The sequence below is a fragment of the Calidris pugnax genome, unplaced genomic scaffold (genome assembly GCF_001431845.1).
Source record: "Calidris pugnax isolate Ruff unplaced genomic scaffold, ASM143184v1 scaffold147, whole genome shotgun sequence".
Lineage (NCBI taxonomy): Eukaryota > Metazoa > Chordata > Aves > Charadriiformes > Scolopacidae > Calidris > Calidris pugnax.
This window is the reverse complement of record NW_015092359.1, coordinates 3,547,413-3,574,073: the sequence shown is the minus strand read 5'-3', so window position 1 is coordinate 3,574,073 and position 26,661 is coordinate 3,547,413. Positions and strand designations below refer to the sequence as shown.

Sequence of the window (26,661 nt, the reverse complement as noted above, 5' to 3'; positions counted from 1 at the left end):
GCTGTAGGCTCGCTGCTGGAACAGTCAGAGCAACCATTTGCCCTGGAGGAAAACCTCAGCACACAACCACTGGGGCGGTACACGATGCTCAGGCACAATGGCAGAAAACAGAGAGCCTTCTCCCTTCCTATTGCAGATATTGTACCAGTTTATACAAGAGCTGCATTCCTTCCCCAGGTTCTGCCTTGCAGTGGGTCCTGAGACTCACCTGGTTTTACACAAGGGATAATCTAGTATTTATTTTAGGCTGAAGACCATCATCACTTACTGGTGAAAATGCAATGCCCAGTTTTAGACACAAACTGCTCAGCTGCAGGTAGGTCCTAGTCCCTTCCTTTTCATAGAATCACAGAATCATCATGGTTGGAAGGGACCTCTGAGAACATCAAGCCCAACCAAAAAAAAAAAAAAAAAAAAAAAAAAATCATAAGATTGTCTAGGTTGGAAAGGAACTTTCAGATCATCTAGTGCAACCATCAACCTAACACTGACAAAAACCATCACTAAACCGTACCTTGTTGTTCATCCCAAAATAAATCTATAAAAACTTTATTTCTTTTCTGTTGCTGGGAGGTCATTCAATTCAATGAGGAGTTACAATTGTCTGGCAGGCATCTTTGGGTGCCTAGATCACTAGACTCAAGTCTCCACATCAAAGTAGTTTTCTGCAGCTCATTTGAAAGATACGTGTAGACTGTAATCAGAAGTGATCAATTCACTTTGCTCTGCGTCCAAACAAAGTAGTAATTCAGTAGCCCTCACCAGAACAGCTGCTGAGACATAGAACACTGTATATTCAAGATTAGAATATAGCCCTGGGTCTCTGGTACATGACGTTGATCTCCGAGAAGAAGAAAAAAAATACCTGAGTATTCTGCAGACTGATAAAAGGTTAACCGTAAGTCTCTGCTGTTTAAAACATCCATTCATTTACTGCTGCATACATTAAACTTTAGATGTGCATGCCTCCTTTCATTTGTTTTCATTTTGGAAAGGGATGCTGTCACAGCGTGAGACAAAAGATAAAACATATATATATAAACAGCACCCAAAGAACTATCCTGGAGACACACTCTGTTCTCATTGCCACAGGAGAATTCAAGGGAGATCATTTGCCAGCTTGGATGTGAGGAGCCAGGCTTCTAATGCAGCCACTGAGGCAGACATTAGGATGGCCAGAACCAGGGGGGAATCTGTGCTGTTGCCAGATCTGCAATGGGTCTCTTTTCTTCTCATGCCTTTTTCAGCAGGGTGACCTGCTAGGGAGGTGCAAAATCACATGCACTGCTTATGCCTTTGGACTGGGAGCACGCTCCTTCTGTGTCCTCTGCTGGAATATAATCTGTCCTGGACACTCTGCCTTTGCAGATGTGAAAAATCAAGTATTTAGCTGGCACGTGTGAGGATGACTAACAAAAGCCCTTCCGTATGCCCGCTAACAAAATGCATCCTTGTTGTGTAAGGTAAAAAACCACCAAAAAACACTGCCTAAGACTAAAAAGTTGCTTAAAGTTAGTGAGAATCTCCTAAATGTCAGGGGGCCTGAACCCCCTGATCTATTGCTGTGGAATATTACCTTACCCTCCAGATGCCTACACCAGCCAGACCTCTGAATGATTTTGTGAATGCTACAGACACACGAAGCTTAGTGGGAGGCGTGCGAGTAACCTGTGCCTCATTCTGCACTGAAACAATCCTCGCTGTCTTATAAACCCGTGAAGTAACGAGCCAATAGATGAGCAACCAAAAAAGTAACAGCAGGATGAAAAGAGGATGCCAGGAGGGAATAACGTTTTATACCCTTGGAGCATGGTAGTATTGATACATGCCTGGGCTCGGGCTGGCGAGGCATAATGTGCGAGGCATAAATCATATAATTGTCCAGGTTGGAAGGGACCTTTAAGATCATCTAGTCCAACCATCAACCTAACTCTTATTAAAAAAAAAACCAACCAACAACCACCAAAAAAACCCCCAAAACAACAACCTATCACTAAACCATGTTACTGAGCGCTATGTCAACCCGTCTTTTAAATACCTCCAGGGATGGTGCTTCAACCACTTCCCTGGGCAGCCCATTCCAATGCTTAATAACCCTTGCAGTGTGAAAATTTTTCCTGATGTCCAACCTGAACCTCCCCTGGCTCTCTGGCACCAAATAATTAATGTATAAAGTTTGTCATTGTGCAGGATGTTCTTGCTATTAAAAGAGACCCCTCACCTCCTCAAACATTTTGAGTTGGTCTCTCTTCTGTCCCAAAACTTCCTTGTAATTAAACACCTCCATAATGAATTAAACTCTCCAGAGAATGTTATTTGTGAGCTACCTTTCCAATTATTTAAAATTAGCTTAAGGGCTAAAGCAATCAGGCCACTCATTAATCTAATCCCTTTTTGTAGCCATGGTTCATTACTTGGAAATGTGGCCATAAGATCAAAAGGACAAAGAGGAACGAAGAGAAAATTATACAAGACACTTATAAAGTTCCCTGGCCCAAGACCTCACCCACAGCACACTGAAATCAGCAGCTGCTGACACACAACACACTCTAAATGGCCATTTTCTTGCGTGCACAAACTTCTCTCTTCTCAGGAGACGTCTGCCCCGCAGGGAAATGTTGGCAGAAGGAAAGTCTACACACGCTCCGTCCACTGGATGGGAGACAGCTCCCACCTGGGAAGCAGAGAATTAGAGGTGTCGGTAGCTAATGAACCCCACTTCAGGGCAGCTATCACGGCCTGAGGCAGACCCTGGCCATGAAACATCCTCTGACAGTTCCTCCAGGACTAGGCTTTCCCTCTCCTCTGAAAGCAGCAGAAGTTGCAAACCTTGAATGAACCGAACCACCTGATGAGCTTTGGGAAGAGCTGCTCTTCCCAAGAACAGCACTGGTGAGGCCTCACCTCAAGTGCTGTGTTCAGTTCTTTGTCCCTCACTACAAGAAGGACATTGAAGTGCTGGAGCATGTCCCGAGGAGAGCCACCAAGCTGGGGAGGGGTCTGGAGAACAAGTCGTACGAAGAGAGGCTGAGGGAACTGTGGGCATGTTTAGTTTGGAGAAGAGGAGGCTGAGGGGAGACCTCATTGCCCTCTACAACTCCCTGAAAGGAGGGTGTAGAAAGGTGGATGCTGGCGTCTTCTCCCAAGGGAATAAGGACAGGAGCAGAGGAAATGGTCTGAAGTTGTGGCAGGGAGGTTTAGATGAGATATTAGGAAGAATGACTTTCCTGAGAGGGTGGTCAGGCACTGGAACAGCCTGCCCAGGGAGGTGGTGGAGTCACCATCCCTGGAGGTGCCTGCTGGGAGTGCATGTTCATCCTCACCACTGGTTGGACCTGCAGGCACGGAGCGGCAGCAGCTTCGCCCCTCTCAGGCTGCTGGACCTGGCTTGGCATATTTTCCTCTAATAGGCTCTCCCTCTGTGTCTAATGAACGGGTATGGTCAGCACTTTACTGGGCTTGTTTCTGCTGCTGATGGACTGACTCCTGCTGCTTAGCCCAGGGGGACCAGTGTGCACAGCGTTGCTCCCGTCCCCTGGGGCAGACCCACCTCCGGGTTACCATCAGTTGTGGCCACAGACCTGCCAAGGGCAGGATGCCAGGGGCACACACACAGGCTAGTCCCTGCCCCAACCCTTTTGAGTGGAGAAGGTAGAGAAGGGGTGAAAGTCATCAGCTAAAAGCAATCGGCACCGGCCGCGCTCCTCAGCCCTAGACTCATGTCAAAGCACAAGATATGTACATCTGAGAAGCCATATGCAAGTAGAAGACAGCTGTCTCGTGGTAGCTAAAATTATGGTGTCATTCGATGATCCTGAAGTGCTTATCCTTGCGAGCACTGTGTTTTAACAGAAGAGCACACAGATGCACTCGCACAGAGAGACAGTTTGCAAGCAGAGCGGTGAGAGCAGTTTGCAAGCAACCTTCATCCCACGTTTCCTCACACAAAACCTTGCTCTCAATGGTTTCGATCTCCTGCCAAACTTCAGGCTTGATATCTAACGCGCCAGTCCTCCACAGCTATTCCGGTGTTAGGAATGTGGCTGGAACAACTCAGCTCTTTCTTGGAAGAGGTTGTCCAGAGAAGTTGTGGATGCCCCATCCCTGGAGGTGTTCAAGGCCAGGCTGGATGGGGCTTGGAGCAACCTGGTCTGGTGGGAGCCGTCTCTGCCCAGGGATAGGGAGGTTGGAACTTGATGACCTTTAAGGTCCCTTCCAGCTCTAACCATTCTATGAGTCTATGATTCTTAAGGTGATCAATGAGGAAATGACCCAGAGCCTACAGCTCATCCCAAGAGGAAGCTAAAGCCCCGTGCCACGAGGGTCTCAGAGCCATGGGCACTTAGGGGTGAATTCATGTAAACATGGACTACCCCAGCATTGGTCAGAGGACCTGGTCCTCTCTGTGAGTCCCTGGCTTGGTCCCCTCCTTGGTAAGACAGAGTTGGCAAAACAGATCTTCAACACCGAAGTGAATAGAGGGGGACCAATTCCACCAGCTGAAGAGTTGGAATGTCAAGAAATAATATATATTAACTAAACAGAATCTCTATTCATCAGCTATTAAGACTGAAAACAGGCTCAGAGGAACCCATAAGTCATGGTGTGTGGACCTCCCAGGACCGGGGCTCTCATGCAAGGACAGTGGCCATATTGTCAGCCCTTGGCCATCTCTGTGAGACACTGGCACAGAGCTCTGCTGGACTGCCTTCTGCCACAAAACTCCTTAGCAATTTCATGTGAGGAGGAACTCATTTTGACTTTTTTTAACTCGTTCCTGACACGAGAGGGTTTAATTGTCCGGAGGATTTTGGTCATAACCTTTTACAGCTCAAAGACTTCAAAACTTCATCAGAAGGGTGCCTGCACTCACATGCACAGACCAAGAACGCAGAGATTTGATTTTTGGGTGGTCAGCCCAAAGCTTTGCAGGATGGACAGCAAAGAAAGGGCTGGGTAGCCCCAGAACACACACCCTGTACCCTTTATCTGAGCTGTGTGACCCAAAGCAACAGCCCAGCTTCAGCTCAGGGATTGTGTGATTTGGTATCGTGGTCCAAGACACCAAAAAAAAAAAAAAAAAGACTCCTTTATATTACATGTGAGGAGGTTAAAGCTCATCTTCTTTTGACACTCAGGTCTTTTGTGCAAGCGCTACTTAGTCCAAGAAATGATGCGGTACTGAAAAAATCAAAAACCTCTCTTGAAAATGCCAAATCCCACTGTCTGCTTCGCTAGCGTTGCTTTGGCGATGCTGACCAGCACATCCTGCAACTGGACAGTTTGGGCTGTTAACGTATGCATCACAAGTAGAGAAAAATAAGTTTTTGGTTTTGCCTGTGCCTTTTTGTCTCAGACACAAGGGGATGCAGCATTACCGGTACAAACACACGCTCATTGCTGTGGATGCCAACTTCTTTGTAGTCTATTATATTCTGTTCGCTGATGTAAAAGAAAAAAAAGTGGGGCAGAGAGGAAAAAAACAAGAGTGGGCTGGTAGAGCATGGAAAGATCTTACCAGCACCACCAGCCAGTTTGGTGGAACGTGGCATGTCACACCACTGTCCCATTTCATGGTTTTCCCAGCTGAGATAGGGACTCTGAGCCACATTTCTAAGGAATAAACAACAGATGACACCTGGCTGTTATTTCCCTGTCCTTTTCAGCAGTGTCTAGATGTCAAAATATGACGCAAAAAAACAAAGCAAGTGTGCTAACCACCTAATTTCTGGTCTCTGATAAAGATTAAGTTCATACTGTCTTCTCCCTCCTAATGGGGACATAAACATTATCTCTCTCTTCATGCCAGTGACCACTGAAATGTGTTAAAATACACCTTGTTTCAAAGCCTCTGTCTCTGAAAACTGGATAGAAAGTCACTCCTTTGCCTGATCCCATATGCCTCACGTCTGCATGAAAACCAGAGAAAATCCTTTTATCCAGTGCGCAGTCCCAACTTTTTCTTTAAAGATAATCCGAGCGCCGGTATTGGGATCTGTGCCCATGGAAGTTTTCATGGAACTGGACAGAGGTGCCCTACACACTCCTGTTTCTCTCTGGCCTGGCTGGCATCTCTCAGACAAGTTTGTGGGGACTTACTGGGGGTGATGGGATCCTCATGGCCACCCACATCCCACAAGACAGCAGGTACAAAGTGAAGGTCGTTCACACGGGCACAGATTTAGGTGTCTGATAATGAATTTCTTTTTAGGGGAGGGAAAGAAATGTGTGCCACGGTTTTGCTCTCTTTCCTAAAAATAAACACAGGAAGAAAAAGAGGATTCAGACAAAAAGACCTTGCAGGATTATCAACCCTCACCAAGCAGAAAGCCTGACAGGCCCCGATAACTTGTCTCATAGGTTCAATGGTAAACTTGACAAGAAAAAAGATTTGTTTTTAACTTCCTTCTCAGATTTATGAAGCTTCAGATTTGCCTACGATCTACAAAGCAAAAACTTCGTAGATTGTTGGCAAATCTACAAAGCTAAAAACCTCTATAAAAAATCAAAACTGAAATACCTGCATGACTTTAGAGGGTGGCGATTTATGAAAAAAAAATGTTTTTGATCAGAGTGCAGGAGAGTTCTGTGGTGAAAGGCATACGACATTTACATTTTCCTCTGCAAAGGCCTCCCTGCAAACTGTAGGAAAACCCTCTGACTGAACCCTTCAGACTCAGTTATAAGCTCTCAGGAAAGCAGCTAATCCAAAAAAATCACAAGTGTAAAAACTCATATGTCTTGTTTGTAAAAAAAAAGTGCAAAATTAGCCAATAAACACTGTCTTGCTGTTAAAAATCAGAGTACTCAGAGATGTGACCTCTCCTGCAAGGTTATCCAAATGCAGTGCCCTCTGCACAGGTCACCTGAATGGCTCATGGGCACAAAGCCCAGCTGTGACAGCCTGGGCGAGAAGGGGACCTGGACACCACTCAGTGTGACACCAGCGTGGGTTGGGAGAGGAAGATCACCAGGAGATGCCTTGCTGAGGGAAATTAGGTATCCCAATGGAATGGGGCCGCTTTTGCTGTCACAGAGTGCATTTCTGAATCCACTGCTCCTCCCTGCTGGCTCAGCTAAACCCGATGCACCTCTTCCTTTCCCCCATGCAGGCAGACCCCGAGCAGCTGCATCTGCTTCCAAGAAGCCCTAAATCAGCAGCACATTGGCAAAACCTTCGGTGGAAAAATCTAAGTCATAGAATCATAGAATTGTCCAGGCCGGAAGGGACCTCCAAAGGTCATCTAGTCCAACCTCCCCGCAGTCAGCAGGGACACCCCCAACTAGACCAGGTTGCCCAGGGCCTCGTCGAGCCTCTCCTTGAATATCTCCAGGGATGGGGCCTCAACCACCTCCCTGGGCAACCCGGCCCAGTGCTCCACCAGCCTCACAGTAAAGAACTTTCTCCTAATCTCCATTCTAAACCTGCTCCCCTCCAGCTTAAAGCCATTGCCCCTCGTCCTGTCACTGCAGGCCTTTCTAAACAGGCTCTCCCCAGCCTTCCTGTAGGCCCCTTCAGGTACTGGAAGGCTGCTGTTAGGGGTCCCCTGAGCCTCCTCTTCTCCAGGCTGAACAACCCCAGCTCCCTCAGCCTGTCCTCGTAGCAGAGGTGCTCCAACCCCCTGATCATCCTCGTGGCCCTCCTCTGGACCCCTTTCATCAGGTCCATATCTTTCCTATATTGAGGTCTCCAGACCTGCACACAAGACTCCAGGTGAGGTCTCACCAGAGCAAAGTAAAGCGGCAGAATCAGTAGTTGCCAGTGAGAGGACAAGGGGCAATGGGCACAAGTTGGAACATAAAGGGTTCCACTTGAATATGAGGAAGAACTTTTTCACGGTGAGGGTGACGGAGCCCTGGAACAGGCTGCCCAGGGAGGGTGTGGAGTCCCCTTCTTTGGAGATTTTCAAGACCCACCTGGATGCAGTCCTGAGTAACATGCTCTGACAAGCTGTGCGTGGTCCTGCTTTGGCAGGGGAGTTGGACTAGATGATCTCTATGGTCCCTTCCAACTCTAAAAATTCAGTGAAATTCAGTGAAAATCACCGCTCTGGACCTGCTGGCAATGCATCTTTTGATGCAGCCCAGGATGTGATTGGCCTTCTTCCCACACCGAGCAGAAGTAGCCCTTACAAGGAAGTACATTGCTTTTATGGCCCACAGGGAAAAATAATCTTTCTGTTGGTAAAGAACATCTCTGAGACCTTGCAGCATTGATCCTCATCTAATTGTTTTGCACCGTGGCATCGATACACGCGGCGTAACCGCACTGCCAGGGGCTGCAGGAACACACTGAGCTGCACTGCAAATACACCTTCTGCAAATCAGGCCTTCCTATGTAAATGCATTGCACACCTAAAGGAGATCAGGTATTTTAAAAAAAAATTCACCACAAGTGCTAAATTCTGGCACAAAGAATCCACCCACCACCTTTGAATTTCCCACGTGTTACAATTTTTACCCAGACTGGGCCTTTTTAGCAGAACTACACAGGAGACTTTCTGGAAACGTGGCATTTTCAAGAGCTCAACCAACTGCAGAGGAAGTTTGGAATGCCAAGTGCCAAGTTTTGATCTTTAGTTATAGTTCTGACTTTTGATAAAGGAGTTTGAGTTAGAGGGCCTACATAAAAAGAAATCACATGCTATTAGGATGTAATCACAGAATCTTCTAGGTTGGAAGGCACCTTAAAGATCATCTTGTCCAACTGTCAACCTAATTTTGACAAAAATAAAAAATGTAAATATCTTATATATGAAACATTATTATGAATGGTTTATGGTCCAAAGTATGAGTTGGTACCAATGTTGGTATTCGCTTCGCTATGTGCAGGATTTCAGTGGTTTGTACCAGCTATTTTAGCCCGTTCTCAGCCATAGAAGGTTTTGGCCTTAATGAGAGATTAATTTTTCCTCTTGAAAATGCCAATGTGTTGGATGTGGGGTTCTGCACAAGTGCCAGTTGCAGTGACGCCTGGTGTTTTCTCAGGGTGGGGATGGATCTGCTGGAGGGGAAGGGAGGCAGCGAAGGCGCCTAACTGGGAACTGGGAACTGAGGTGCCTGTGCTGGACTGGGACGAGCAGGGACCTGAACATCTTTCTGAGTGAGATTTGGGAAAAGGAGTTCTCAGCTGATTCAGCTGTTGGAAGGAGCTAAGAGGAGAGACGGGAGGAAAGGAGCATGCAAGGGATGGCATTATTACTACCATTTCTTAGTGGGGAGAGAAGAAAAAAAAACCTTCTACTTCCAACCCAAAACCAAAAAGCAGAAAAGTCAAAATTCCTCAGAAACAGTCCTTCCTCTGGCTGGGTTTAGCGACAACTTGCCTTAGTGAATGCAAGAGGTCAATTAACAAAGATTAATTTGCTGCCTCTCAACCTAATAAAGGCAAAGCACCTGCCTGCCCTTCCTTGCTGACAGGTCCCAGGTTTAGGCAGCGCATTCAGCGGATCCCCCTCGCTGTGCTAAACCAAACCAAAACCAATTTCCAGGGCCTTCAGCACAACATCACCATCCTTCGCTGTCATTATATGGTCTTTACCACCTTCCTTGTGCCCCTGTCCCAGGGGTCTTAGGGATTTATGCCAGCCCCTCCTATGAGTTCACACCTAATGTGGATGCCCTGTCCTTCCTACACTGGCTCTCAGCACATCTAGCTTGTCAGCCTTACTGCTTTTTGGTACTTAATTACGATGTTTGCTTTGCATTTATTGTACTGGGCTGTGCTGTCATTGCTTAGATAAAACCAGCTAGTGGTCCCCAGGCCTCCTGGAGGAACGCTGCTGCAGGAAATGAATGAATGCACTGTTTTCCCCAGCACGGAGCAAACACACTGCTCCTGTGGTGACAAACTTCTAGCCTTCCTTGGCTGCAGCACTGGTGAAAAAATCCTGCCTGGCATATGTGTGTGAAGAGGTGGGCATTGAACCCATTGATGAATAATAGCTCTGCCTGAAGGACCAAATGGTAGGATGCGAAAGAGTGTGTGGCTCCCACCCGGCGCTTTACTTTTTGCTGTCATTCTCATCATCTGGCAAATCCCTTGACCCAAACTTGAGAAGTCAATAACATTCAAACAGGGAAACTTGCTACTTTCCACTGGACAAACTTCAATTGTCTCAGAGGCTTCCCAGTTCAACAACAAACACTTAAAGCAAAAAAAAAAACAGTAGCACTGTATCTCTTTCTTTGATGGTGAAGACCAGGATTCTTGAGATCTGAAGTGCCTGCTCTGGCTTGACAAATAGCCAGCGCTGGTGGATGTTTAAAGCAGGCAGATTAGAAAGACAGGCAAGAGGGTGAATGATTTTGGTGCTGTGGAGTACAGACTGTAGTTTGCAATAGGCATCGCTACCACCAGTAGAGAGAAACACAAGCCAACTTTTCCCTGAAGTCACTGTTGAGACTTCCAGTGTGACTCCTTTTCTGTCGCGTTACATTATCTGCCCATGCTGTGAAACTCAATAATTACTCTGCAGGCACTTACGAAGACATACTTGTCGAAACAAATGATAGGGCATGAGGTAATTGTTAGGCACAGGCTGGAAACCAGCAAGCTCATCTCATGAAGGAAACAAACCACAACACTGTCACTTTTCTAGTAAAAAATATTTCCATATTAAAATTGCACAAGGAGAACAGACTGAGCAATTTTTCAGGGAGAAAGGAAATGGTTCTTGGAAAGAAAATTCTCTTCTGCTACAGAAAGGATATTACTTGGTCTCTTAGGCGCCGATAGATCAGTTTTACCAATGGGAAATCCAAATGTTTGAGATTAGCAAGGGTGTTTTCCACTCAAAAGTCATGTCCACAGAAAATCCCTATCTGGACATTGTATAAACTGACATGGAATCTGACCATTGTCAACTAAAACCTAAAAAAACCTATTTTGTAGACTCCTCCCTCAGCAAACTGTCTCACAGGCCCACAACCACACATCAAGGTGGGGAACACACTACCCTGTTTAACCACCTCCCACTACCCATCTTGCCCACATTTGGGTCTTGGTGAACTTTCCTTGCCAGCATGAAGTGATGGCCACTCCGTGGATGCAAAGCTCTGAGTTAGCAGGAGATGTTTTAACATTACCTCATGAGACAGGTAGAAGGCAGCAATTCCCAATGGCCAGAAGCAGCAGAGCATGGAGAACACAGTGAGGCCGAGATGATCTCTTGGTGGCATCATCAGGAAATTGTCTTCACTTTCAGTGTCACTTGAGTAATCGCTCTGGAATAGCAAGGGAGAGAGAAATGTAAAGGTGCTGGTTAATGATAGCACTGTTTCTCCACTGCCATGGGCCAAGGCTGTGATCTTCTGCTCATAAAACTCCGCCCGGTCATACCAGGGTAATTCCTCAACATCAACACACCAGCACTCGTTGTAGAAGGCTTCTGGTGACCCACCCTGGGGTCTCGACCATGCAGGGGACTCCAGTCAGGGACAGCTCTAGGGGTACCTGTACCCTGCTCATCAGAGCCCAATGCACTCGTCCTGCTCTGCTGTGGCCCCACAGCGATGGGACCACAGGAGTTAGCCTGCTCTCCTGTAGCATCCACACCAGCCAGTAGCATCCTTCAGGAGGACTTTGGGATTGGGACTGCAGCTGTGGCACATCTCCAGCCCTGCCCTGCCGAAAGGCTCACCAGGGCATGAGCCCCCTCTTTAGCAGCACCCCAAGGAGAGGCTGAGACCCAAACCCTTACGTCTGCACCAGAATGCAACAGGGGAGAAGCATGAGCACAGCTCAGAGGCAGGGTTATCTCCACAAGTTGCAGGCTCAGACTGAAACCAATGTTTGAGGAAGCCACCCCAGCCAGCATCACAAAGTCAGCACTCTTTCTCTCCTACTGCATGCTCAGCACCGGCTACCAGGTGTCCTCCTTGACCAACACCAGGGCAACCTCTACCTACTGACTATGTCGCAGCCTCCATCACTGTTGCATGAACTTGAAAGCAAGAAGACAGTACAGGATAAAGCAGTTTCACAATCTCAGTCTTAGTTTATCCACAACCTTTTTGTAGCTGTTCTGAGGGAGAGGTGACCTCAGGAGCGCAGGCAAAACTGGAGTTACCAGGAGATCAGGCCCCAGAGGACATGTCCCCAGAGAATGGAAAGCACAGCTCCCTGGCCAGATAAATGTTGATTACAGTGAATGACAAAGAAAGCAAGCAGCTTTTCCTTTTCCTTGTCCTTTCCCCCTTCCCTTCCCTTTTCCCCTTCCCTTTTCCCCTTCCTTTCCCTTCCCTTCCCTTCCCTTTTCTCTGCAGCCCTAAAACTCGTTCCCTTCCCTTCCCTTCCCTTCCCTTCCCTTCCCTTTTCTCTACAGCCCTAAAACTCATTAGGCACAAGTGATGTGGACAGGACATAAATCAGATTTCTGCAGAAACTGTGGATGTGACAAAGGCTGAAGAGGACAAATGAACTTCTTGGGAGAAAGGAGGTGTCTACTTCCCAGACACAGAAGCTGGAATCTGAGCACTGGACAGTTCAGCAGGAAACCTTGGCCTCTTCATTCAAGGGAGCTGCTTCTGACACTTCCCAAATGACCTGTGCAAGAAGCCAGCCTTGAACATAACTGCAAATGTGGCCACCCTGGAGAATGACAGGGTGAAGCTGAAACATCGATGAGTTTTAGCCCGTGAAATCCAACCAGCTGCTTCAGTCAATAGTAATGCTTCCTCAGCAAATGGGCGCAGAAAGGAGGGGAGAGGGAAGAGGATATTTAAGGAGGGATACTGAATCATGTAGACGCCTCATTCCTGAAGGGACCATGGCTTTGGGAGCAGGAACCACCCAGCACAGAGCAAGGCTAGCTGTACACGGAGCTGCATGCAGGGTGTACGCCCTGGACTGTGTTTCAAGAGGCAGCGACCCTGAGAAAACCACTAGACTAGAGTGTTTAGTCAAGAGCAAGCTAAAAATAAACCTCCTCTGGGATGCACCATACACAGTGGATACGGTCCATGGAGAGAGAAAGAAGGGTACGGTACTATAGACACGTACATACTGGGTCCAGTTCTGCCACCGCTCTTTCCCAAGTATGTTGGAGAAATCAGGAATTCTGATTTCAGGCAGGTACATTCATCACGCCACAAAAAAATCAGGAAGAAAGTAGAGAGGCCAGCTTCACTTGTAAGATAAATTTAAGATGCAATTTCATCACAGTCTGTAAGTGCCTGCATGAGTAGATAATTTCCGATCAGAGACAGCTCTTTCATTTGGCAGAAAAGCAGAAGAAACCCCAGCGACTGAAAGCAGAACAGATGAAGAGCAGACACAAGGTGCAGATTTTTAAAAGAGATGGTGATGACACTTCTCTGCAGTTGCAATGGATTTTCTATTACACAAAGCCCTTGCTTAAATTGAGGCTAGCTGTCCCTAAGAGCTATGTGCTTTACTGCAACCAAGACATTATGAGTGAACAGAGGCTCTGCAGACAGCAGTTGGGTTTGGTTGGTTTTTGGTTTTTGTTTGGTGGTTGGTTTGGGTTTTTTTTTGTGGTTGGACTCGATGATCTCAAAGGTCCCTTCCAACCATGAGGATTCTGTGATTCTGCAACTGCAAAACTCAAAACGGTGAAAAGAAATAAATAACCAACCAAGCAAATAAATAAATAATGCGTCACCAGGACAAAGAACCCATGACAGCAACAGGTTTTAGAGACATCACCTCTTAAGTAAGCATCAGCCAGATGCCATGCAGTGAGGAGTAAGTGCGTTGAGGCAGAACAACGATAAACTACAGCCCTCGGTGGGAGAGCCACCATCCAGCACACTGTCTTCGCCATCTGCTGTGTTTAGGTGACCTCAGATTGCTTGGAGAAGAGTGGAGGGATGCAGAGTGCTTGGTCAGAATAGGGCATCATGTTTAACTGCATTAGTGAAACAGGCATTGCATGGAGGGAAGCAGAGCACATATTATCTTACAGTTGCATCGTGTGTTGGTCTTTGTCAAAATCAGATCACTGGACCATCTGGATTTGAAGCAGATCCCACAGGGCCATCCCAGAAATTAGGTCTGCATGCAGCCTGTGCCTGTTGCTGAATGGGTTGCTTTGAAGGGAAAAAAGGAGTACTATCAAAAGGGCTATTTCCTGAATATCCATCAAAGGGTGCTGGCAGCTGGGGTTCATGGCAGACTTCGTCTGACCTCTCCAGTGTGCCTGGTGTCTTAATCGCTGAATCACAGAATCTTCATAGTGGGAAGGGACCTTTGAGATCATTGAGTCCAACCACAAAAAAACCAAAACAAAAACAACAAAAAAAATCCACAAACAAACAAAAAGTCCAAACATCACACCCACAGACAGACACAAACCCAACAATCCCGGGCACTAGACCATGCCCTGAAGTGCCACGTCTACACGGTTCTTAAACACCTCCAGAGATGGTGACTCCACCACCTCCCTGGGCAGGCTGTTCCAGTGCCTGACCACCCTCTCAGGAAAGTCATTCTTCCCAATATCTCATCTAAATCTCTCCTGCCACAACCTCAGACCATTTCCTCTGGTCCTGACCTTATTCCCTTGGGAGAAGAGGCCAACCCCCACCTCTCTACACCCTCCTTTCAGGGAGCTGTAGAGGGCAATGAGGTCTCCCTTCAGCCTCCACTTCTCCAAACTAAACATGTCCAGTTGCTTCCCTTCAATCTTAAAGGTATTTAAATGAGACATAATCCACTAACCCTGACCTGGTCCGAGCTCCTCCTCTTGTTTCCCCAACTCCCAGTCTAAATTCCTTCATCAGTCAAGCAGCCAGCCATCTAGAATGGGCTCAGAGAGGTTTCTCCTTGCTTGGAAAGCTTTTCATATGTAACCTCAGAAAACAAGAAGGTATAAGGGGCAACCCCCCCCGGATGCAGCTGTCCAAGCCCATTCTACCTCCTGTCCCCCTGAATTTTGATCATCTCCCTTGCGACGTTTTCTAGACACCCACAGCCACAGTTAGCCATCTGTAACTTGCATCCAAGACGTTGCCACTGGAAGGGGATGACTGCAACCAGCAAAAAACAGATCCAAAGTAAAACAGGCCAGCTGCTAAGGCCTCCTAAATCACGCTCTTACTCTGGGAGAGCAGTAATCACAGCCATAAAGTAAATATCCCTAATCTCTGTGTGAGTGACAGGGGCTCCCAGCAACCCTGTGCCTTCATGGAGAAGGCACATGTGTCTCTTGGCACGCTCACACCTTTGCAGGTGGGCCAGTGGTCACCGCAGAGTAGTGGCTCTCTGCAGCTCATGCTGTCACCCTGTTGAGAAGGGTGAAGGTGCAGTGAATGCCATGCAAATAATCCATGTTCTTCCTCGTGGCATGGGGCATCACTTTAGGGCCCCCCACTCAGGAAGACCTCTACTGTCTGCAGACACAGGTTCCTGCCAGGAGAAGAGCCAGTGGTCCCTGCAGAAGAGACGGTCTCAACACTGCCTGTTGAGGAAGACTGGGGGAGATAGCCCTCTTCACTGCCTCACCTCAGCAGGAAGAGTAGCCCTACACAGCTCAAGGCAGGGGGTGACCCTTCATGATTGCCCTCTTCTTGCTTGAAGCTCACCCGGAGCTCATGCCACTGCCAGGCTGGAGCCCAGGGACCTCACTGCGTGGTGTCAGTCTGACAGCTCAGGGAGGTGATGATGAGAAAGGGAATTGCTCTGGGCCCTTGGCTGCTATTAACAAGATTCATAGAAGGACACTTGGAGGCTGCTGAAGGTGATTTCCCAGCCACGCTCCCTTCACCTAGGGCTTGCTAATAAAGGTTAATATCCCTTGGCAGGGCTCAGTATCTCTCGACTCCAGTGGCTTCTCCTTTAAGGGAGAAAAATAAATCAAATGCAAATGAAGTGTAATCACTCTTTTAACCTGTTAACAATGTGCCTGTGAAGGGATCCAGGGACATAAAGTGTGTCCTACAGGGTAAGACCAGTGGTCCTTTTGACAGCAGCAGCAGGACATGACATAAACCTGGACACCTTGCATCCCCTGTGCTCCCCCAGTACCCACAACTGCTGTCTAAGAGATATTAGAAAAAAAAAGCTTTACCAATTCCGTTTGATAGCTGTTTATGGGTTCCTCATCCATGAATCTGTCTATGATTCCCAGCACAATGCAGGACCATATAAGCCTGTGCAAGCTGGCCACATTGAGAGAAAGCAGGCATGTCGTAGGGTTTGATGTGCATAAACCCCCTCCAGGGCCTTCTCTTCACATTTCAGAAGAGACACAGCCAGGAGATGCTTGGGAATGTTGAGAAGAGGGATTGGATGGAACAGAACATGGCTTAGGATCCACCTTCTGTCTCTAGGCTTTTATGCTCACGTCAACGGGATGAGTTTCACAGCAGCATCCAGCAATTTGTAGGGAAAAAAAAAAGAAGGAAGGTTTAGCTTGAAAGCACTACATTTCCTTTTTTCTTTCACTCCCCAGAACATTCTATTTATTTCATTTTCAGAGACTGTTTCAGACGTTGCTGGGAAAGAGAAAAAGGGTTTTAAGAGAGAGCTCAGATGTATTCTTTTATGCGACACATATGAATAATTCAATTTGCTACCATCAATAGCTTGTGTTTCGCTAAATAAGCCATCTATCTAGGGGTTAGGAGGAAAACTAGCAGGAGTGTAATATGACAAATGATGTTTCTGGATAAAAGATGGCATTGCATCTACACACGAACTCTAACATGGGGGTATTTCAGCTAGCAACTCACGTAATATTTCACTGCCGCCACCTTTGACAAGTTGTCTGTCCATTAGGCATAAAGAGCTCATACGATATTTATACACATTCCAGAGATACCTAAATAGGGAATCATTTGATTTCAGGGATGGGCACCGAAAAGAGAAGTTTAAAGCTTTGACAGAACGCGCAGCCTTCTGCTTTTGTGCCTGGTAATTGCCAGAGCAATGTGGGGCTGTATATGCTAATGAGAGCTGTTTCAGAAATGTTTTTCCCTCCAGACAATTATGATTTTCATAGGCAGTCTGAATAACATTACATCAGGACCTGAAAAAAAACTCAACCTGCTCGGAAAAAAAAGAAAAAATAAGTAAGTTTAACACACCCACGGAGTTGCAACAACGTACAGGACCCCTCCATAGGATGTCTCCTGCTCCTCTGCTAGATCTCCCAAGTTCTTCAGAGTTCCCAGGCTTGGGGAGGGTAGAAGGTACCTCCTTCTAGGCAACTGTTCAGAGATATTGGTGAGCTGGGTAGACCCATCCTACAGGGGATTATAGGTACCAGAGCAGCAGCCCCTGCAGCTGGGCTGGGGTCAGCTCTTCAAACCACAACCAAATAGCCCTCAGCCAAAATACCTGGTGTTTTTTCAGAAGCTTTCTCTGCAGCAAAGTTTTCTGCAGGAAAACAGCAATCCTTCTGGTTATCAAGAGACCAATTCTCTTCTAAAGCAACACCCTGGCAGAAACATACTGCCCAGCAGCGTGTCCACAAAAGCTGTTCTCTCCATGTGTCCGTGGACTCCTGCAAGTATCGCATGGAGAGGACCACCACAAAGGTGTGGTGCATGACATTTTTCTGCATTTCTGAGAAACTTAAATGCCCAGTCCTGAAAACCCCCTAAGCAGGTGCTTTGCAAGAACACAGGAGGTACTGGAGCAAGGTGGAAGAGGCCAGAAAGGAGACAATTCACAACCCCCCAGGGCTGTCCTGTCTCCCAGAAGGCATTTTGCTGAGATGCCCCAGTTGGGAATCCACTTGCCTTTCCCTGCCACAATGAGAACAGGCCCCCCAGTTCTCAAGAGACAACAGCTTTTCTGCACAAAGCTCCCCTCTTTGCCAATGTTTTCCAAAAGGGGCTGTTTTTAAATTTTTATTTCCCAGGAAGAAGTGCCAAAGCAGACCAAAAAAAACAAAAACAAAAACCCTTACAAGAACTGAGCCCTGATCTGCTCTCATGCTGTGCAGCTCCCATCCCTCGATGAGCTGTGGTGTGAGAGTGAATGTGGCAACATACTCAGCGACGTGCCCTGCATCCTCCATGGCAGAATCAAGTCCTCCAAGGCTTCTCCCAGTGGGGAAGCAAAAACCTGGCACCTCCGCCGTATGGTCCTCTCTCACTGTTCTTGTTTTAACTTCTCCTCCCTTTCCACCCTGCTCGGGCTCTACCAGTAATTTAAAAAAAACCATTCGCTTCTTGTCAGTAACTAGTGAAAAAAGAAAAAAAAAAAAAAAAAGCTTTCCAGTGGGCCAGACTCGTGCTGTGTTATTCAGGTGCTGTTTTTTCTCGTTTGGACAGATCGGCAGGTTTTTATATAGTTAACACAATCTGGCATCATTCCTTCCCCTACTCTGTGCCTGCTGTCCTCAAATACTTTTCTTCCATTCCCAGTGTCTCAACAAACACGTGAAGCTACGTCTGTGGTGAACGGCCCTCGTGCATCTGGCCACACGGATACAGCATCTTTCCAGGTGGGAACCAGAAGAGCACAACACGGCAGCCACCTTTTTTTTTTTTTTTTTTTTTTTTTGCTGGTTCTCGCATCTCTGCTCTCCTCCCTGTCTTTCTGCTCTACCAGATGCATCCCACAAGCATCTGGACCTGCTGGGATGCTGCCAGTTACTCCCCGTGCTGAGACCCCTCGCGCTCAGTGCAGTTGCTCAGCAGGTCAGTGCTTTGGGACAAAAATCACAGCGCCGCAAAGGGCTGGCCAAGGAGCACCACAATGGAGGCTGATACTAGGCTAGAAGCAGAGGCTTCTAGCAATTCTAGTCATGCCTCATTTCCTCCTCCCTTTCTCCACACGCCTCTCCATTTATGAGCACAGTAGCACCCAGAGGGTTTAAGCGAGGCTGGGAATCCGTGGTGCCAGGTGCAGTCCACCCATTTAAGAAAAGACACCAGGGAAAGCAATGTACAGAGTCACAGCATGGTACCAAAATTTGCAAAGACTCTCTCTTTTCTCCCCTCGAGATCTGGGAAGGGGAAGGATTGGAGTCACCTTCCCCAGACCTTCAGTTTTACAGGTGGTTTTCTAGAAACACATGTTCTCCATGAGAGCTGATCAAGCTCCAAGCTCCTACCGCTTTGAAGAGACACCTTGATCAAGGGCCCAACATTGCAAAGGCACCTTAAAAATCCCACCAAGAAAAGGGATCTTTCCTTGTCCTGCATATTATGCTGGTCTTTTTTAGCCTGTCTTCCAACAGCTGGCTAAAGAATGTCTTGCTGTATTTGGATTGACATTTTGGTGTCTAAATGTGAGGGTGGATGTGTCAATAACACCATTAGGCAATTACATGCCCGCTGCGGTCCCTTCCATTACTGCTGCAGGAGAGAAAGCAGGGCAAAAAGGCAGCAACTAGGGATTTTGTTTTGATTAAGAAAACGAGACTTCCTGTAGCCAGTTCTGAAATGCTGTGGAAGGGTGTGATTTGAGCCAACACCCTCACATGCCTCAGAGAGAAACTTTTTGTCTCCCTGCGGAGGCATTCAATACAGCATCGCTGGCACACACTGGGAAAAACACCTCTCTCTCCCTACCTTATCAGGACAGAGAGAAAAGAGAATAAAAGAGAACTTGGGCTCTCGTTGGGTTGCCCCTGCGCTCGTCACGGGGTGAGACACTGGTATTACAAGGAGGTGAAAATAGAAGTGTTAGGACTTGTTAGGTCTCGGTGGAGAAAACTCCTGCGACAGAGAAACGCAAGAAAATAGTCTCTCCATCTCGTTATGGACACGGGAGTTGAAGTTATGCCTTTGCCTCCAGACAGCTCCACAGCCTTTGCTGGGTTAGGAGTCTGTGTCCAACACTGGAGAAGGTTTTGGGACCAGCAGGATTACGCACCCCCTCCATTCCCACACACACTGGCAAACACAAATCTGTGCTGCGTTTGGGCAGCTGGTTTCAGCCAAAAACAAAAAGGTTTTTTAAAGTAAAAAAAAATGCATCGTTTAAGAAAGAATGAAATTGATTTCCATAGTCTTCCCCATTTGGAGAACAAAATGTATCTTACTTTACTGTGAGCGATCAATGAAGCACAAGAATCTAAAAGAAAACATTGCATTTGGGATCTAATGAAGTGTTTCGCTCCCTGAGAAAAAAAAATAATATATATCTTCTATTATTTCAGAGACATGGGATTCGTTGCAGCTTGAAATCCAAAGACTTCTGATTTTGTGTTCATTCACACACAGAAATGTTTTGTGTTTGGGCCAGTATGCAAAACAATCTGCTTTATGCCCAGACCAAGGCAGGAGGAAGTAAGAGATGATGTTGGCCTGCCGAGTATGACAAGCTCTGGGTACATGGACAGATGCTCCTGGCCCTGACCTCACACAGCTTTTAAGCACAGTCTTCTTCAGTTTCTGACCAGCCCATTCAGAGGCAGGAGGGAAATGTTGATCTCCATTAGGAATTTTGCCACTAGTATTCACAGAGCTGGGACTCCACCCAACAAATAAAGATGAGCGATTGCTCACTGATTTGGCCAAAGAAGAGAGTGAGACAGCTGATCCCATGCAGAGCAGCTTCCAAAACAGCTGCTCCCCTGCAGACCAGCTCTTGGAGGCTGTATACTTAAACCCCAAATATGCCCTCCTCCCCCCAGACTTCCTCACGCATCCCCAACAACATCTGACCTCTAGCTCCTGGAAATCCTCCTCTTCCTCCACATCGTAGGAGAGGGTGTGAATCTTGATGTCATCCGCCGAGAGATCGATGAACTTGCTGTCCGGGTACTCCAGGCTGTCTTTGGTGGGAGAGCGGTCCTCGATGAAGGTGGTTTCACAGCACTCCGAGCCAATGCTCTCACCCCACGAGCGGAGCACGTTCTCCGAGTAGAGGATGATGTTGGGCCGGTAGTGAGACTCCACCGTCTGCTGCAGCATGTTGGGGTCCAGGAGCTGCTGGACGGGGTCGTTCCTGCCGTTCTCCAGGCAGCTGGGAGAGGAAAGGCTGCCAGGTCGGTGGCTCTGGTACTGGGGGGTTGGGTACACAGAGACCAGACCATCTCGGCTCTCTGCCACTAAGTTCCTTGTATTAATTAAACCATTCCTTTTCCCGGCTTCAGCGATCTTATTGTGCATCAGCACGTTGTTCTGCTCGACCAAGCCATCCATACTGGGAGGTGTCTGAGGGCTTGGGATGGGTGGTCTTTATTTTGTTGAACCTTACAGACGGGTCACACCGGGGCAGTGGCTCCCATCTTCCTGATGAAGAAAGGAAACAGATACCAAGGTGAGGACACAGGCAACGAATAAACACCAAGGCACACAAATCAGCTTGTCTTCTCCCCCACCCCATGGGGATATACAGGCTTATGTATGCACACACCCTGCCTTAGCTCTCCAAACATATCACCACTTGGCGAGGCAAAAAAAACCCAGCTGAAGGAAAAAACAGCAGGTGGTGCTCTTCAAATCAATTGAAAAACCACCACCTGAAGGCAAGATCAGATCCCACCCAGGGGAATTGAAACTCCTCTGGAAGGGGGTCTCTAATTCCCTGAGTTGCTCTGTATGCCCTGCTTTTTCTGATGCCTCCAAGGCTGCCCCAGGGTGACAGATTGAAAGGCTGCAATGGGGCTTGTCAGCGTGACCGTCCCCATCCAGATTCACCTGGAAGACATGGAGGCACAGTTGCTCGAGCACCAGGAGATGGTTGTCTCCTATCTCTGCTCAGAGGAGCAGCAGCCACCCTCTGTCCCACCAGACCACCAGCCTGGTTCTCGCCTGTGTGGACCACACTACAGCGTGGGAAATCAAAGGGACAGTTCAGGAGGCTAAAAGTACTTTTTTTAAAGCCCAAATGCTCTCTCACCAGGACACCAGTTTTGCTGAGGTGCAGCCAAAGGAAAATGCTTTTTGAAATACAAATGTGACCGCCACAGCAACAATGAGCTCAGGGTTTTGTTTCTGGGCCTGACCATAGAAAGCACAGAAATGCTCCCGGCTTCAAAGACCTTCATAGTAGATCCTCCAAGGCCAAATTCTTAAATTATGATTACCTGTCCCCAGGTGTGCTGCCTGGAGGAAAACAAGAATAACACACACACACACACATGTTATTTTTACTTGATGCTTTCTCTCTATTTCCCTTTTATATCAGAGATCCTCTAACACAGCAAAGGCTAGCAAAAGCCTAATTTCACTCCCTCTGAAGAACTCCAGCCTTCAAACATCTGCACTTCTCCTTTTGGCCTGCAAGAAATAGTTAAGCCATCGCTAAGAGCTGGTCTCCTGTTCTTAAGCTACAAATGAAGCAAGGAACTTGTTTGACATACAAGGGAGATTCACAAAGTACGCTGCCATGTTTGCATTCATAGCACTTGGTTTAACACCTAGAAAAAACCCATTTTGTTGTGTTATCAAATAGTTCGACGCTTCTCTGAAGGGAACTGGCAGGAGAGCTACACAAGCGAAAATCCACCACAGTGGGATCCCATGGAATTTACAGGACACAGCTCTCAGCCCCAGACCTGGGGAACCTGCTGGGAAGATTAGCAGGTCCAGAGAGATGATTCTTCCACTTTACTCTGCTCTGGTGAGACCTCACCTGGAGTATTGTGTGCAGGTCTGGAGCCCTCAGTATAGGAAAGATATGGACCTGATGGAGCGGGTCCAGAAGAGGGCCACGAGGATGATCAGGGGGTTGGAGCACCTCTGCTACAAGGACAGGCTGAGGGAGCTGGGGTTGTTCAGCCTGGAGAAGAGGAGGCTCGGGGGAGACCTAATAGTGGCCTTCCAGTACCTGAAGGCTGGGGAGAACCTGTTTACAAAGGCCTGTAGTGACAGGATGAAGGGAAATGGCTTTAAACTTGAGGGGAGCAGATCTAGGTTGGAGATTAGGAGAAAGTTCTTTACTGTGAGGGTGGTGGAGCACTGGAACAGGTTGCCCAGGGAGGTGGTTGAGGCCCCATTCCTGGAGATATTCAAGGTGAGGCTCAACGAGGCCCTGGGCAACCTGGTCTAGTTGGGGGTGTCCCTGCTGACTGTGGGGGGGTCATAGTAGATGACCTTTGGAGGCCCCTTCCGGCCTGGACCATTCTATGATTCTATGATTATGCCAATCTTCAGGTTGGCTTGGAAGCTTGGACTTGGTTTCACCAAAGGATGAAGTCCCAAAGCCCTCAGTTCCTTTGGAGCAGGTAAAAGCTGAGAGCAGGTGCCCTGCCTTTCCAAGGAAAACCCATTTCCGTACGCAGCTATGCCTGTGCTAAATGAAGAGAAGATCATGCCCTCTTCCTGCTCCCGGTGAGGTGACACCATCCTGTGTTGGCACAGGCACATTGGTGCAAGGTGGAGCTGCTTTTGGAGAAACAAGTGATCTTCAGCAGGTGAGAGCAGTGGGGAACCCAAGGTTTGCCTTAGGACTGGTGCTTGCAGCATGACAGTCTTCTATCCACTGCTCCCCACTGAGTGCTGGCTGCTTGCAGGACCTCCTGCTGGCTGCTAAACTGTCCTGATTTTGCTGTTTAGGAGCCTTCAGAGGCCATGTCCCCCACCCAGCCACAACCTCAGCTAGGGAACACGAGGTGTTTTACCCAGGTTGGGTGGGACCACTTTGGAGATCATTCTGCTGTGTCTCCAGCTTTCCCACAAAGCTCCCCCTTCTTCCTCCCACCCCTCCCAAAGAAACTAGATGAAAATACACCACCACCAGAGGCAGAAACTGAGAAAAACTCAGCAATTAAAAGAGTAAATTGTAATGAGACTTGGTTCAGTTCCCCACCGGTTCCCTGAAAAAAAGTGCAAGGCTCCGTGATGTGTGACACCAACCATCAACCCCACTGAAGTCCGAATGGTAACCTGTCTCAGAAGAACCCTTAGCCCCATGATTTGTCCAAGCAAGCTGAGGTGGTCAGTAGAAATACACCACAGGTGTAGTAGAACTTAGAAAGATGTGCAAATCAAACTGATCCCTCCCCTCACCCCCGAAAAATGGATGGGGAGGTCAACAGTTGGTCGCTGCCTCAACGCTTGGATCAGGCCTTGCACCTCCACCCTGTCACATCATTCCAACAAATGGGTGTTATCTGGCTTGAGCAGCACTAGGGAAAATGCCTTTTTAAGGCAGCTTTATCTCATGCCTCTGAGCCACGCTGTCAGATTCCCTTCACGCTGTCTCTGCAACTGGCCTATCATGCAGATGACACTTGCCTCTGGAAACACAGGTCTCACCCCAGGCATTCCTCTGACAACTGCACTGTCTTCATGGAAAATGTCGGCTTTCAGTGGGTGCAAATGAGGCTCTACAGGCATGGTGACACCAGAGGTAGCAGGCTGGTACACGTTCCTCGTGCAGCTTTAGGTGGTCATATTGAAAGGGATGGATTATGAGGAAGGGTCCCATCTCTTTAAAGTTGATTTGCATGGGGACTCTCCAAAATCATGGGAAATGAAAACCACCCTTCAGTTCCTCTCACACTCTTCAGGAGCAGAGGAGAAAAATAAACAGAGGCCACAGGGGAAAATGCTTCAGTACACCTAAGTGTCCTGAGACCCAGGAGCACTTCAGAATGTCACTGGGATGTTGGTGTTGTCAGGAGTGACATCCCTTGCTCCTAAATGCTCATCAGCCTATGTGACACAGGAGCCAAGCTGATTAAAAGGGAGCCCGAGACTCAACAACAATTGGAGAAGTGATTTTGGCTCCAAAGTTTCTGGAGTGCCAACAGATAAGGTTCTGCAAAAGACCTAAACCATGACAGCTTTGGTACGGTATGGCTGGTGTCTCTACCATCCCAAAGGACTGAGAACAGCTACATTACAGGCTGAAACATCCTTCCTAATCACCCACACCAGCAAAGTGTTAGCACACCCCATAGAATGGCTTCAGCCTATACCTTCTCCCAGACAGTACCTCCCCTGCACCAAGTGCCATGCATGCTCCTGAGAAGCTCCAAAGAAGTCCAAAAACCACCTCACTTGAGCAGGCAGGAATGTTTAGTGGCATGGACACAATTGATGTTGGACCATACAGCCTGTAGGTGACAGGATGGATCCTGGTATGTCTCACTAGACAGGAGGGAGCCCATGGAGCTGCTCAGTCCTACCATGGATCCAAGCATCTACCTGGCCAGTGCTTACCTGCCATGCATTTAAACCAGTCTTGTAAACCAATCTTGCAGATTCTGAGTGACACTTTCCCCTCGGGAGGGAGGAGGGGGGAGAAGAAAACATCCAAAATGAGGCAAGGACAAGACAGGGAGCAACCTTCCAACACAGAGCTCCTCCAGTAGTAGGACTAATGCATCACTCAAGACATCCTCTCCAGAGTCCCACGAAGTGGTGCCTTGGGGAAGGTCAGCAGAGAGAGACGGGGATGGCAGCAGGCAATCAAGGAAAACTGTTTAACCCTAACAACGTTTCACCCTGTAGCTGGCTGGCAACCTTACCAGAGCCTGACCTGATGTTCTTGGCCCTGCAAGTGTAGTGCTTCATGGTCGGGAGCTGGCGAGACTCTTATGCCTTTTCATTATAATATCTTAACAGAAAAAAAAAAAATAATAATTATAATAATAATCAGGTGGCATTGATTTTTCTTTTCCAGGTGAAATTCCTGAGTGGCTGGCCATTAGGTTTAAATCAATAGCACCTTGATTGCCAGTGCATTTTGATGCATAGCTGAAACAAGGTCAATTGCTGTCTGGGGAAACTGAGAGACAGTTGAGGTACCCAGAGATTCTTCATCAATTAAAAGGCAGGCTTAAGAGTGTTGGCAGCCACAAATGAAATTTCACATCCTCGTGGATGGAAGAGAACCTCCCCTGGGCTTTCCTCTTCCCAGTCACTGGCTGAAGGGAGTTAAATCAGATTTCCAAGGCCTTTGTAACCTGCTGCTACCCTGGTGTTGGTGGGAGAATTAGACTCAAAGGCTGGACTTCATTTCACCTACTGCAGACATTTGAGGGTGTTTCTTGGGAGAAATTAATTGCAGTTATGCAAGGTGCACAGGTCTGTTGGGCTCAGTTTCCCTCTGGAGTCACAACATGTGTGTAAAATACAGGGGAGACCGTCTCAGCTTAATACCAACCTTCAGGTGAGTGAAGCAACGGTCAGGGGCACGTGGCCATGAGTGATGCTCGGGGCCAAAAGGCAGCAAGTGCTTATGCAGTGGTCCAGAGGCTGTGTCCTGCCCTCAGGGACTCCTTGGAGGTGGACTTAGTCACCATCCTTTCATTAAGGGCTTTCACTGACCTGACCCAGGCCAGGCTCCCGCGTCTGTGGTTCACAGGCAGGTCCTAAACTGAAGGTTGCCCCTGGTTTCCAGGTCAAACTGCAGCCCAGAGGATCAGATGGCAGCACGACTGAGCAGACAACCTCTGATAGACCACCTGAGGCAACTGGAGGATGCCTTCTCTGCAGGGAGCCAACACTCACAGCGAAAAAGAGCCACTCTCATTACCTAGGACCGCAGTGAGGTTTCAGAATGATGCTGCCAGGAAAATGAAACTCATCAGAACCCTCTAAATAAGAGAGCTGTTCACTCTGCTCCAAGATGCAGAGTTAATTTAACTGCTTTGATTCAGGTTTCATTTGTCTTCGCGCAGTTTGAATTTCTCCCAACAAATCACTCTCTGGTACTCAGGCTAACCAGAAATAATTCTGCATTTTCAGACTTGAGGCTGGAACCAGAAGGGAGAACCAAGTTCAAGCTATTGACAAATAGTAGATCAAACTTCAATCTAATTTTTACCTCGGGGATTAGACTTC

General features: G+C 47.7%; 1 protein-coding gene across 4 annotated transcripts in view; it reads right to left on the bottom strand.

Annotated features, from left to right (window-relative positions):
- Positions 1 to 21,152, bottom strand: part of SYNDIG1 (synapse differentiation inducing 1) — a 63,735-nt gene extending 42,583 nt beyond the window's left edge. For all 4 annotated transcript variants that reach the window (XR_001414162.1, XR_001414164.1, XR_001414163.1 and 1 more), the window contains exons 1-2: positions 20,587 to 21,152; positions 11,089 to 11,226 (exon numbers count right to left, since the gene is read on the bottom strand). Coding sequence is in view for 1 of the 4 variants with exons in the window: in XM_014962524.1 (XP_014818010.1) it covers positions 11,089 to 11,226; positions 20,587 to 21,066 (618 nt within the window). In the remaining 3 variants the exon portion in view is untranslated. The remainder of the gene's footprint in view (positions 1 to 11,088; positions 11,227 to 20,586) is intronic.
- Between the last annotated feature and the right edge of the window lie 5,509 nt (positions 21,153 to 26,661).